The sequence below is a fragment of the Chelonoidis abingdonii genome, chromosome 19 (genome assembly GCF_003597395.2).
Source record: "Chelonoidis abingdonii isolate Lonesome George chromosome 19, CheloAbing_2.0, whole genome shotgun sequence".
Classification (NCBI taxonomy): domain Eukaryota; kingdom Metazoa; phylum Chordata; order Testudines; family Testudinidae; genus Chelonoidis; species Chelonoidis abingdonii.
In genome coordinates, this window is record NC_133787.1 from 24386832 (window position 1) to 24401640 (window position 14809).

At 38.8% G+C, this 14809-nt stretch overlaps 1 protein-coding gene across 4 annotated transcripts in view; it reads left to right on the plus strand.

Annotated features, from left to right (window-relative positions):
- Positions 1 to 13180: 13180 nt before the first annotated feature.
- The window catches only part of KCTD15 (potassium channel tetramerization domain containing 15), a 58891-nt gene continuing 57262 nt past the window's right edge, over positions 13181 to 14809 (plus strand). For 2 of the 4 annotated variants that reach the window (XM_075073844.1, XM_032766684.2), the window contains exon 1: positions 14191 to 14714. Coding sequence is in view for 1 of the 4 variants with exons in the window: in XM_032766688.2 (XP_032622579.1) it covers positions 13681 to 13700; positions 14029 to 14161 (153 nt within the window). In the remaining 3 variants the exon portion in view is untranslated. Of the gene's footprint in view, positions 13701 to 14028; positions 14162 to 14189; positions 14715 to 14809 lie in introns of those variants that run through there. The other 2 variants (XM_032766688.2, XM_075073843.1) reach the window with 2 other exon arrangements.

A 14809-nucleotide genomic window follows, 5' to 3' on the forward strand; every position in this document is an offset into this window, starting at 1 on the left:
ACCCCAATAAAGACAGGTGCTGTGATGGAAGTATTTCAAGGAGTGCCTGGAATTGAAGATGTCTTACCTTAGACATGAAGCCAAGATGCACTTGAGCAATGTCTTCCTCACAGGGAAGAAGCCTTCTGATGAGACAAGCAGCAAAACTGGGTGACCACTGATGTCGGTTCCTGAAAAAGGTACAAACCAACCATGAAACATAATCAGCACTCACTGAGACTGCCTTTATAAAGGAGAGCGTGAGACGTTTCAATTACTGCATTATAGCTAAACCTCCCTCATGTTCTCTTTACTAGTTACTGTTTTCTACAAAAAGCACGAGACAATCTTAAATCATTAAATAAGTATTTTCATCGAGACAGAAGACACCCACTTTTAACAATTCAGTCAGCTATTCAGTATCATCTTCAGGCTGGTGTAAAATTAGCACATTGCAGTATTTTCAATGAGAGGTGTTCCTGGGGCGCATCAGCCAACATGGAATAGATTGTGCTTTTGTGAAAGAAAGATACCAAAATTCAAGACATTGTGGTTGTGGTAAAACCCTAGTACCTTTTGGACTGAAACAAAGGTATCATGAGAAAGTTCTGGACAAGAGTCCCATTTGAAGAGCTTATCGGCCACTATCCATTTGGTTGCTCTACATCCAGAGAGCACAAGTGCATTCTAACAGGTTCTAGGGGCAATATTCATGTTGCTGTTTAAAAACAGAAATTTTCCATTGTATTGGATAGTGATGCATTTCCTTCATCTTAATGCTTTGGATAAACACTTTAAGGAACATGATCATTCAAATTGTACATGACGAAGAGAACTGCAGCTGTGTTATCTATAAAGTTTTATTTAAAAAAAAAAAAAAAAGCATCTTGCCAAACTGGAGAGAAGAATTTTGGGGTGGGTGAAATGGTTGCGGTGCCTTGTTCTGAAATAGAGAAATACAAAAATACACAGTGTTTGTAATGTGAGTGCCACTTAATTCGTGTTTTGAATAACTCTTTATTTTCTTTTATTTATTATTTAATATTTTACCATCCAGATGGGGGAGAGGAAGAGAAACACTATTTCATGACTCATTTAAAATCAGATCATATTTTTGAAGCACCTAAACAAATAGCCATCTGAATTCATGATTCCAGACACTTTGATTAAACATCTGTCTCTGGAAATCCAAGTGTCAGTACTACTTGCAAAGCACTCCTGAGAAATTCAACAGTTAAAAAAGGCTTGCCATACTTTGCAATGCAGCCTGAAATTTGGGAGCTTACTGCTATCAAGGTGATTGAGTTTCTTTCGCTATTATACATGCTAAATCCAATTCCCAAACTAAGTATTCTTCTGGATCTGACTTTTGAGAGAAACCAAAATATATTATTAACCTCAAAATGGAATTAACTCAAAAGATTCAGAAAACCTCTTAACATTAGCCCAGTCTGCACAACTTTACAGTAATTCATACCCACTCTACAGCCCTTTTCATCCAGTTAAGAGGTTACTTTACCAGACTAACATTAGTGTTAAGTGAGAACCAGGCTGAGTCACTATAAACATGGCTATCCATCACCCTGCCTCTATTGCCTGAGAATTTATTTTTTAATTATTATGATAATTTTCCAACATAACACACATTATATTTGTGTCTCTATTTTGAGATTAAACAAAAATTAGTTACCATAACATGCAATACCCAATAATAAACACTAAGGGCAGACCTACACTACCACTTAAGTCGATCTAATGTACCTTGCTCAAGAGTGTGAAAACAACACCCACTGAGCGACGCAAGTTACACTGACCTAAATGCTATCCACACCAACACTATGTCAGCGGGAGATGCTCTCCCACTGACATAGCTTCTGCCTCTCACAGAGGTGGAGTAATTATCCCAACAGAGGAAGCACCCTCCCATCGGCATACAGCATCTTCACCAGACATACTACACCAGTGCAGCTGCATCAAGTGTAGTGCTTCTAGCGTAGACCTGCCCTAAGTTCATTCACTTTCTGTCTCTATCAACAATGGTTAACATTTAGAACATGGGCTGAGACAGAACCTAATCACATCACCGGGACATTCAGGGCTTTAGGCCCACTATAAACTCTTATAACCAAGTCAGGGGACTACAGTGCTGTAATGAGGTCTCCTGACAATTATATTTGCAGGGTAGATGGATCCTTATTCATTATTGTCTGGAGTCTATTTATAAGCTCTTCCAGTATGAAAATTAGGAATGAGAGGTGAAACCATCCCTAATGCAGAATTAATGACATTAATATAATGGGAGGATGAGTAGTTGGCATATGGGGGACAAGGTGGATGAGATAATATCTTTTATTGAACCAACTTCAGTTGGTGCAAGAGACGAGATTCCAAGCTAAATAGAGCTCTTCTTCAGGTATATAATGAGGATTATTAAATAACACAAAATGGTTTCCAATTAGTTGAACTCTAAGATGTGGTTTGGCTGCTCTTAAGTATTAATGAGAATGCACAAGAAATACTGTAAGTTAATCTGTATGTTGTTATAGATGTATAAAGTAGAGCTTTATCTAGGGATATTATTACAAATAAGAAACACTGCCCTCCTGAAGGGCCATGCTTAATGCCACTGAACAGCTAGGACCCTGGGCAAAAGGGAAATACCTCTTCCCAGCCAGGACTTTTGTGTATTGGTTTCTTGTGAGTCACTATTCAAGTGTTACAGTACAATATTCCTCCATATACAGCTAGCAGATAGTTTAACATAAATATCACAAGCCAGTCTGAGCTACACCTGACTGCACACACACTGCACAATCTCCTGAGCCTTCTCCTCTCCTCACAGATACTCCCAGTCTCTCCCCTAATGATAAAGAAACTTTCTCCTGTAATGGTTATAAGGGTAACAAGGTCAACCTGCTCTGACTAGCACAGACCCTCACCCCAGACAAGCGTTGGAAGAAGAAACTCCTGGCCAGACCATCTTCAGGAGCACCACTCCTGGGGCCCACAAGAACCATCTACCATCCTGATTCAAAACCAAACCCCGGAGGTCTCCTGGGAGCAGCAGCTGGTTTCCTAGGCAACCACTGGTAGCCTGAAAACATTCTTGTATCATTTACACAGCTGATGGGGGAAGGGAGGGGCGTTACCTCAGTGGAAAAACTGGGATAAGGGGATACCTCTGGCCCAAAAGTGTTTCCTCATTGAGCCTCCAAAGGTACCTCTCATCACAAAAGCATTTAATTCTTACAAGACTGATACCCTGTTGCAGACATTTCTACACAGCTGTAAGCAACGAAAGTCTAAAAGGCTCTGCTGTGAGTAACATGGACAGTCTTTGTTGTTACACTTTCTGTATAAGCTATTTGTACAATGAGATATCAAGCTCTTTCTTCTATCTTGTTCTTCTATTTGTTCACCAAGTCCCATATTTTAAAACAAGAATAAGAAAAGGAAGTCACAACACTTGCATTATTCATACCCTGAATGTTATTTACAAAACCACCACCAAAATAAGAACCATTGCCTTGTTAGTCATTGAAAACATTTTTCTCAGGAACAATTCAAGATTCATTTAAACTGTGTTTGGTAATTCACTTTTTAGAAGGAAGCTGGGAGCCTGATTCTGATTTCACTGACACCTCTAAAACAGGAGGAACTCCAGTGAGGTTAATAATGCTCCTCATTTACTGATGTAAAACCAGAGTGAGAGGAGAGAGAGAACCTCACTATTTTCAGGGGGAAAGAACTGTGAAACAATAGAATAAAACCATAGACAATTCTCTGTTAACGCACAGGGTGTTCATGAAAGAGATGTCCTGATAGAAAAAAGCTACAGCACATACCTTCAGAGGCCAGAGCAATTGACTTGGGTCAGGGGCTCAGGTTGTGGGGTTAAAAATTGCATCGTATACAGCTGGGGCTCAGCCTGGCGCCTATGCTCTGAGACCATCCCCCACTTAACAGTTTCAGAGCCTGGGCTCCACCCCAACCATCTACACTGCATGTTTTTTATCCCCAGGATCCCAAGTTAGCTGACCCAGGGCTAGTCACAGCCATGCAACAGTTCTTTTATTGCAATGCAGACATACTCCAAGTTTCCTTCCCAAATGATCTTATGTTCATTCATAGGGAATGAAAGATGGCCATCAGCTACTCTCCCCCACCCCATACAGAGATCTTTTCTACAGCATAGCCTTGTTACACTCATCACCTCATTTATACCCTCTTTTTAGTTTGGCTGAGATATTTAAAGGTTGCCTGTGTAACCCCATTAGATAAGTTGTGTTTTTACAGTAAAAATACAGTGTGACTTTAGGAACCCACATTTAGAAGGTTTGAAGCTAATGGAGCTGCATTGATTTACACTAACAATATCTGGCCCAGAAATCAAATTCTGCTCTCAGGGTTCTATCCTGCTGCAACTGAAGTGAATGATAAACTTCAAAGGCGAAAGACTGGGACCTCACAACAAAGTCTGCACATATGGTACAATCAGAACTCACCCTCTTTCTGAAGTTTACCTTTATTAACAAACAACTAAAAACAAGGTAAGAAATTTCACCATAAGCCTTCACACTGATATAGCTGTTCCTAAGAGCCCCATCTCCAGAACTGCTCAGCCTACACCTCAACTCCTTTCTCCCAGAAAGCCCCACCCATCTCTCTTATATACAGGTGGGGTAAGGCACCACCTGCTTCAATAAGTCAGCAGAACCCAATTAACCCTTTGTCAGCAGGATCCCCACTGCTGATAGTGGAAGTTTCAGGCAAATGCTGTCTGCCATTTAAAGTTTCTTACTTGATAACAGGCTTTAACGGGATATCAAATAAAATATGAAGAGCTGATAAAAAATCAGTCAGCGGCAAGGCCTGAAGTTAAAGCAAAGGAACATGTACAGCTGATACCAAAGATAAATGGTATTTATATGAGTATTGTAGCATCTAGAAGGTCCAGCCAGGATCAGGCTGCCATTGTGGTAGGCTCCTGCATAAAAACATAGGAAGAGGGCTGTTGACAAAAGAATTTGCAATATAATTTGCAATAAGATGCAATAAGTGAGTGTGATAAACAAATGGAAGGAGGGAAGGAAGGAATGGAGGCAACAAGTGATGTGATAATATAGATTATATAAAGTGATATGATTATGTAAAGGTAAATTAGCTATGGCGCAAGTTGATGGTTCTAAATCATCTTAGATGTTTGTTTTTATGTGTTTATTTATTTTAATAAAATCAACAATTCCTGATTGCCACTCAATCTAACCATCATTGATTGGCTGATTTCTTGTGGGCACTACAGCTGAGGTGTGGCTTAAGGAAGGATTTGAGAAAAAAAGGTAGTGGTTTAGCAGAGTAATTCAGAGAGGGACTTCTTGAGCCCAGACCTTTGGGAGAGAAGCAGACAAATGGGCAATGACTGGCTACTGTCAGGATTGGGTGGGCAATAATAAAAACTGAATATGGCTGACGGACAAAAATCAATGTGACACTAGGGCATGTTAAATTCCTATTCACAAAGGAACATTTTATGTTGGAAAATCAGTTTCCACTCCTAGCTCACAGGAAGTACCAATAGCAGGAAGTTAAACTGATTGAATATTTTCACTGAATATTGATTTTCTCTCCATCACATTGAAGTTGACTTATAATGGACAGAAACATAACAGTGTAATTGTTACTATAAACTATGTTAATAAGTGCACTATACCACATCCAGTAACACCACATCTTTTTTATTTCACACTAAATTTACCTGGTCTGTTTACAGATTCTTTCTGCAAATTCCACAGTTCAAAAATTGATTATGGATTAAAAGCTGAATATTAAAATGTAATATTGCTTTCCCTCAATAACTTTCCATACTGAGGATTGTGACTGACAAGATTGCAAAAATAGTGACATTATAGTAAAAAAATAAAAAGGTTTGAGCAAGAAAGCTGAATAATTACATGATTCATCTCCAGAAACCATGGCATTTATTCTCTTCTCAGTGTACATCTCCCTTTTATGTCAAGAAGAATCAGCACATGTATCAAAATAAGAACAAGACCCTAAGTTACATAAAGTTAAGGGATTCATTCATACCCACAAGAGCAAAGGCATTCTGTTCAGGGCAAGATTCTGACTTCAGATGAGAAGGTACACATGACTCAGAAAGTGGCATTATCCATATTTGAGGAGCTATCAGCACACCTTGTGATACTGCAGCACATGTATCCTTCAAATGCATGTTAGCACACTTATACATTTCTTTAATTGTTTGCAAACTCTCAAGAGTTTTGGATGTCTGCTTTATTCATCTAATCTAATGCATTTATATTGGTGCTAGACATGTCAAAAATTGTGCAGATGTAGGATCCTCAGGTATGTACCTCACTGAAATTATACTTTCAATTTAGCATGTGCAGAATACTTCCCTCTGCCTTAACCACAAATGAAGCGCATGTCTATGCATGGGTCTATGGATCCAGGTCAAGAAAAATTAAAGGCCCAGATTATTTGCTGCTTGGAACTCAGCACAGCAGAAGAGAAGAGTCATCGAGAAGCCAGTAAAGGCTCCCTGATTTTCAGGACCAATATACATTAGATCCCAGCTGGCAATGGCCCCCAAAAGACCACATGCTAGCTGTTGATGGGTGCAGCACAGCATGTTCCACCTGTACCTATTTGGACAGATGCCACAGCAGGTCATCCTCGGTCCCAACATAACCAGCCACACTTCACTAATCTTCTCCTTTCCCTACTAAATTATTTCATTTTGAGGTATTCTTCACTCCAGTTCAGTGTTTTGTTATCTCTCATTACACAACATAGATGTGAGTTTAACTTTCTCCTCACATGCTATGAAATTCTCTGCTTTAATAGTTGAGAATTCACTATATCATCTCTCTAAGAGAATATACCCTTGTGCTAAGACTATACAGATTGTCCAAAGGGGACACAACACCTTGTAAATCACTTATTTTAGAACTCATCTCATCTAACATTGATCTTAGGAGGAAACCACATCAGTTGCTGCCACCTACATCAAGTTTTGCCTTCCTGTCCCATTGGCTGCCCTACCCCACTTCCTGCATCACTAAAGGCCTTCAACCCTGGAAGAAATCATTTGTTTTTCATTTTTATGGCATTGTCAGTGAGCCTCAGCAGAGCTATGGATCTCTCATTGTAAGGTCCAGACCACACAAAAGCCAGTAAAATGATTAATCCAGCCCTTCCCAAACTTTTTGCCAATGTGACCCCATTTTGAGACTTTGTGACCCCAGACAGCAACAAAGCAACATAGTGAACAAGGAATCCCTGGAATTTACACCTTAAATATGTTATCTAATGCTCTGTAATGTGGCATATGGGCTTTTGTATTGCGGTGCAGTTTCTCAGAGTCTGGTGGTGTGGTAGAAATTGCATATCTAATCTCTGATGTGACATCAACAGCAGATGGATACTGAGACTTAACGAACACAAGTGCACTGAATCCAGCTACACGCAAATATGCGCTCACAAAAGGCACCATCAGTTTCAAGGCACATGTTGAGACTGCAGGATATTCATTTTTGACAGTGACCCAAAACTCCAGAACAGTAAGTTAGGCCTTTGATCCTCGCAAGAATTGGTTGCAGGAAATTTTGATGAGTTATTCAATCTCAGCAGCTGGCAAATCCATGGTATCAGGCTTGCACTGAAAGCATTTTTTTACCCAATCATACTTTGCCATGTCCAGCGGAGGGAAAAGGATGCAACCTGTTCCTCCATTGGGCTGAGATGCTCAGCCATCACCCATGACTTACCATGATTCTTTATCAACTGCCAACACGGTACTCAGGGTAGCATAACAGAAGATATGGGCCCTGCCTTAAGGCGCTTACAAGCCACTGCTTTCCCATCTCAGAAAAGGCTAGCACAGCCTTCTACCAGCTCAGGCAGAGGATTCTCTGTTAATAAGGCTGCTGCCCACAGATAAGGATCTTCTGGATTCAAGTCTCTCACCCGTATGTTTGCACAGCTGGATGGTGAAAATGGCAAAATGGCATCTGACCAATGAGTGTCTCCAGACCTGTTCCAAAAAATCCAAGCCAGGAAAAATGGCAGTCTCCATGCAATATTACCTCACAAGTACAGCAAGCGTGAGGTCATGCTATGAGAAGGCCTCCATTTTGATCTACAAAATGGCAGCCTTCATGGTATCATAGAACACACTATATGTGCAAAGTCTTGGTGTGTGGAGGCTGCCAGTTTGTGGATGAATAGGGTGGCTTCCTGGCACAACATTTGTGGAGCAGGTCAGGACACATTTAGGGGTAGACAGTATTGTCCTGCAGGCCGAATCTGGCTTGTTGGACTAGCTATCTCAAAAGAGGTCACAACAGTTTGAGAACTACTGCATTAATCAATACATTATTTGCCCAAAGAAGAGAGCATTAAGATGTATCTTGGGTTCCATACCAGATATGCCTATGCCCAAAGATTCTGAAAATGGATCAAGATTTGATTCAAAATAGAGCCTGTAGCCTTTTTCACCAGTTCTTTGTATCCTACCATTCAGGAATCATTTTTCTGAGTATAACTTATTGAAGACCTTCGCTGGAATAAGCAACACATACAACCTCTCTTAGATGTGTATTTAATAGGGAGCTGTCTGCTACCCTGGATTTTACACATCATTCAGTTAATTCAGTGATCCAAATGCAAAAGCAAGCACTCAGGAACACCATGTGGCTTTGTGACACTCCCTGGAGGACTTTGTGTCTATAATAAACCAGAGAATGGATTACAATCATCAACAGAAGTGGTTTTTCATCTGTGACATATATAATATGGATACTATTTATTTAAAAAGTAACAAAAGACTAATTAATTTACCCATATACGTTAAAAATACTCTTAATATTAATTGTTTGAATAAAAGTGTGAGAGGACATTACAGAATGGCAAAGTACAAAATCTGAGAAATACTGTATGCTGAAATGATGCAGTACATATCGATCAACAAAATTGTATTTTGGGTACTTTTTTTGGCTCGTAACAGTCAGGACCAGAAGATGAGAGATGGGCAAACATTTCATCTAGATTGTATTTCCAGCTTAAGTTTAGTTTTCCTAAAATGTTTGGCAAATGCATGTTGCATCTGACGAAATGGGTATTCACCCATGAAAGCTTATGCTCCAAAATGTCTGTTAGTCTACAAGGTGCCACAGGACTCTGTCGCTTTTCACAGAGCCAGACTAACACTGCTACCCCTCTGATACTAATCTTTTGAAGTATCTCACTAAAATAACTGCTTCTCCACATATGCAGCACATCTTCTATATAAAATTTTCCCTGAATTGGCATCCTCTTCACATCTTTTGGCTCCATCTCATTCTCACCGGCTGAAGCATTAGTGCTGGTTACAAGTCCCCTGGCATCTATGCTTTCTTCACCAGGAGATGTGTTTTGTTCCTTATTCATTTCTGTGTTTAACTTTGGCCTTATTTACCCTGACAGAAGACAAAATTCTACCCTCAGCCATACCAATGAAAACTCATCAAAGTCACCAAGGTTTAATTGATTGAGGACACACTTGGGCCCAACAATTATTTTTGAAGCACTGGTTCACAAAGTACTTGCTCAGTTCTCTAACTTTCCCCTCAGACAAAACTGCTCCCACAATGTAATGGTTTCTTAACCATGAGTAGGAAAAAATATAATTATGTATGGAGACATTAGTTTTAAAGGGACAGACATCTAGCTCTCAATCCTTCACTGTTTCATTCTTGTTTTTTTTTTAAAAATCGTAAGTGACCTGTTTTACTTATTGTTATTATTTATGATTATTAAAAATATCACAAAGTGTTCTAGGCACTTTACAGAAACATGAGAAGGCAAGGTGCCTGCCCCAGAAATGTACAGTTTATAGATTTGATCCTACTGCCTTTGAAGTTAATGGGCGTGTTAGGATTGGAACCTAATTTCAGACATAATACAACAGAGCAACAAGTAAGAGGTACATTATCACACAGGACAAAGCATACAATAACAAGATCAGGCATGGACTGCAATAGGCACTTGTTGTGGTTCTTTTTACAATAATTAAGAAATAATAGTTAAGAAGTTACTGTTGTGACTACTGTATTAATGGAAACAGGATGTTCTTACTTTGTATTTCATTCACACTTTCTTTGATGTGAGCAGTAATTTTCAGATATGATTATTTTAAAAGACTTCAGTAAATTATAGTGAAAGGAGATTTAGGACACCTGGAAATCTGAACTTGTGCATGTGTTGGCCTCCTATCTTATTTTAATTTTTTATTGTAATATATGCATCATGCATTGTTTCAGGACAACATGAAAACAGTTTAAAGAAAACAGAAATGTAGTGGCTTTTATGGATTTTTATTTCAACTCTTAATAGTACTTACCAATAAATCTTTGATTAGCATACTGAAAAAATTCAAACTCAATAATAAGATAAAACAAGACATATGTTATAAAATGGTTTTGTCCTTTTCAATACAAACTAAGCATCTGCAACAGGATACGAAGAAATGTTGATAAGGAAAATGCAAAATAGTTTATTGCCTGTGCTATTTAATACCTAAATAAAATACGTTTCACATTTAGCCAAGAACTTTTAAAGCACTTAAAGTAAGCTAACCTCTAACCTACCAATTTTAATTATAATATTCCATACCCGAGCTCAGAAATTTTATATTATGAATTTGGATTTCTTTTATAAAGGATGTGATAATATTGCTAAGAAAATAAGTTATGGTCACTTCTAAAATTGTTTATTTTTTCTTGTTTGCTGCAAAGTATTTAATATTTTCTTTTGTACATCTTTTTAATAGTTGAGCTTTAAGTGAAGCTCTGAAAAACAGTGGAAGATTTTATTTTCAGGGTCACAAGTACCATAGCGAGATTTCTCTCTTAAACAATGACACTTAGTATCTGTGTAGTTCTATGAATACTTTTGAAGTGTCATATTAAAACCAATCTCTTGGCCTTCAGGCAAAGAGAAGCAATTAGTCTTGGAGTTGTGAATAAATAAAAATCCATTTATATACCCGTCCTTGACATGTACCTTGCAAATCTTAGAAACTTCATCTAGTGGGAAAAGAAATGTTAAATCATGAACACCAACACTAATCATATTGCAACGTGTCTTCCTAAAACTGTTTAGTTTACATAAATCTTTTAAGTATTAATTCATATGTATATATTCATACATATTGAAACACAACAACAAAGTGGCATTTACACAATTGAGAAGAAAGAACTGAGTGAGTGCATCTAGTGTTATACAGAACACCTTTACTATCTACTACAGTATTATGGGTAAAAAAAAACCCTAAATTGAGAACAATGTCCCTTTCGAGATACCATGAAAACAATACTGTGTAATACATACATCTTTTTCATTCTCAACTACAATTGTGTCTTTGTTTTGATCTTAAAAAACAAAGAAAACAAAAAAAAACCCAGCCAGACATTTTATTACTATGCAGTACAATTAAATTATACCTTTTTGAGATGGGTTGGGACTGAGTAAGGAAGCAATTTCTGCTTTCTGTTCAATAAAATATTTTAATTATTTCTGTTTCCTCTTTATTGGGCCTTGATATAGAAACACTATATTTCCAGTTATGTTTTGATTACTGCTCATGATTCTCATATTTATTTTATGTTTGGCAGTTAGACCGTAACCTACAGATGAAACAAAAATTAAGCTGCTAAATCATATAAAATGATCAGCCTGTGCCTCACCAAAAGAGTCTTATTTGACTTGTGCCGTAAAAGACTTTAAGTCTCAGTGGGTTTTCTTTCTCTCCTGAAACTGCACTTGTTGAACTGTTAGGGAAACTACTTAGGCTACAATCTTGTCCAGTGTTATGGTGAGGCAGCTGTTTGAAGACACTGTTATATTCAGGAGGTTAGTTTAAAATAAAATCTACCCTTTTGTGCTGGGCTTTCATAGGCAATACAGAGACATACTTCAAAGGCCAAAGGTGAAACTGTTGCCCCTGCTAAAAAAGGTACCTGGTAGGAGGGTCAAGGCAAAACAAATTTGAGTCTGTGCTGGATGCAAATCTCTCAGCTGACCTAGTTCTCATTCTCCTTTTCATTTCAGAAGCTCAGCTAAAAATCCATAAATTAAGGAAATTAACTGATGGAGCCTCGGGCATCTTTGTAAGCTATTTAAATCTTTAAATTTACAACATCTTCTGCATATATCAAGTAATTGAACTAACTGCAGGGATGTAACTTTAATGAGAAAATTTCCCTCTTCTGCTGTAGTTTGTACTCTTAAAAAAAAGCACTACCCTTAGGAAAAAAGTTTCTGTTTATTCCTGCCATGGAAGATAACTTTAAAAACCTCCAATTTTAGGGGTTTCTGCCTTTCTCACTTTGTTCCTTGATAGTGCAATAATAAAAATAATAAAAAAGCCAACTAGTTCCCACCTCCTTCCTGCTCAGCCCATAAATGTCAGGAAAGCAAAGAGTGGCAAGCCCAATGCTTCAGATCCTCTCTCTGACAGAGGAGTTCTCTGGTGAGGACAAGCAATTCTGATTTCCCTTTAACCATGAAAATGGCCTGACCTTTGCAATAACAAAAAATAATAATAAATAATTACATAACTTTTCTGCACTTACAGTTGCTTGCAGCTAGTAGGCGCTGAAGATCTAAAATTAACCTAATTCTAGTCCAGAGAGGCTGAAATTTTTGTAATATATAAATACAAACACACACACACAAATATATCCCATCCTTACACTCTTGAGGTCTGAAAAGTCATGATACACTGAAAAAAATCAGGGCGGGTGGAGGTCAAGGAAAGGTATGTTCTGGAGATCAACATGGCAGAGTGATGAACTGCAAAAATAACAAGGGGGTTGAATTGCATGAAATCACATAAATGAAACAAAGGACACACAGTTTTTTAAAAGTTTATTCAGAGAGAAACATAATTTTAGGAAGAAGGGGCTGAGAAGGATGTTTTTATAGTGTTCATTAGCCAGATGGGTGATCTGCAAAATAAAAAAGACCTGATCTGTATTAAATCATATAAATAAAATAAGGGAGACAGATTTTTTTAAAAAATTTATTCCAGGACGAATATTATAAATATATATATATATATATCGTGTAAGGCTGACCCAGCAGGCAACTCTTCCGAAATCCATATGCCACATTGGCCATCTGCAACTAATAACACTAATAATAAATACATGAAACCACACGCACAAATGTTAAAAGTTTATTCAAGGTAAACATCATTGTGTGGGAGAGGGGAGTAGTACGGGTCGGGGGAGGTGGAGAATGCAGGTTTCCCTCGAGATCAGTATCCCAGATTGGGTTAGCGGCAAAAAAATAAATAAATGCAGGGAACCAAATCAATCTGCTTTTGTTAAAAGTTTATGGAGGATTTTGCTCTGCTGGTTGGAGGGAGGGGGCTGGGTGTGAGGTTCCAAACGGGGAGGCACAGCGACGGGAAACAGCAGCAGCGGCTGCTGCTGTGGCCAAGCCAGCGGAGCGCCTGTGGAGCTGCCTGTCTGCCTGGGAAATCTTCATGGCAGACATCTCCATCTAGCCGTGCGCTATAATTGAAATGGCGCTTTTGGCCAGGGGCGGCCTGCCAGGGCGCTTTCTGCAATAGCACAATGCATGTCGATAGACGTCATTTGGTTTTAATGGCCTACAGGAAATTTGGCGTTTACAATGCGAGACATTAGCAAAGGGTGAAAAGGGAGTGAGGGGAGGGAAAACGGAGGGGAAGGGGGAAGGGAATAATTGCAACCCCCTCTCCCCAAAAATACCCCCGATCTGCATCTTGATTGCTGTAGTTTTGATTATTTTTTTAACTTGATCTAGTTTATCAACAAGTGCAGAGTGGGTGCTACCCTGATTGTAACAGAGGAGTCAAGAGATGTGAGAAACGTGCCCTGTGTTACTTATTTGGGAGCTGAAAATTTATGCCTAGTTGAAAATGCCTGGGGAAATATTACATCAGACCAAATGACAATGATTAAAATCAGCTTTTCCCCCCTTCCTCCTTCTTCTTTTCAGTAAATCTATTGAAGGACGTGACAGTGGCCTGATATTCCACAACATTAAACCGTTATCCCCCCAGCCAAGGAAGGAGAGGAGCTGGCAACCCAAACCGTTAGAGAAAGGATTCTGCAGCCAAGGAGAGAGGGGGGTTAGTTTGGGGAGGAGGGGGCTTGGGGTTTGCCATCTAATTTTGTATTATTATTATTATTAAATGTTATTTGTAAAGGTATTTTTTAAATCTGGAGATCGCCAGCAAAAGGAGGGAAAAATATCCAATTTTCATCGCAAAATTAGCTAGGGCGAGAGCAAAGGGCTGAGCTAATTGTAGCCTAATCCTCTGCCCTGGAGGCGTTTGCAAAGCCCTGAGCAAGAATTCGCCTTTTTTCCTCCTCTTCTCCCTTCCCTCTGTTATTTAGAGACGGGATTATTGCCTTTCTTCTCATAACAGCCTCGGCAGTTTCATTTTAAGGGTTTTTTTCCTCTCCACACACACACACACACACACACACGCACAAAATAAACAGAAGAAGCATAAAAAAAGAGAGAGGGAGAGAGAGAAGAAGCAGCTTTAAAAATAATAATCACAGCAGGATCTAAGGAACAAAGATAGTAATAAAAGCAAAAAACAAACCCATCAACACACAAACCCAACAGAGCCCAAAGCAAAAGGGGGGTTTGCAGATCTGTCTTCTGTGTTCAAGGTAAGGAAAGCTGCTCTGACTGCTGCTCCTGTCTCTCTCCCTGCATGGACTGGGGAGTGCGCATTGCATTGCATGGCTTTTTTTTTTTTTTTTTT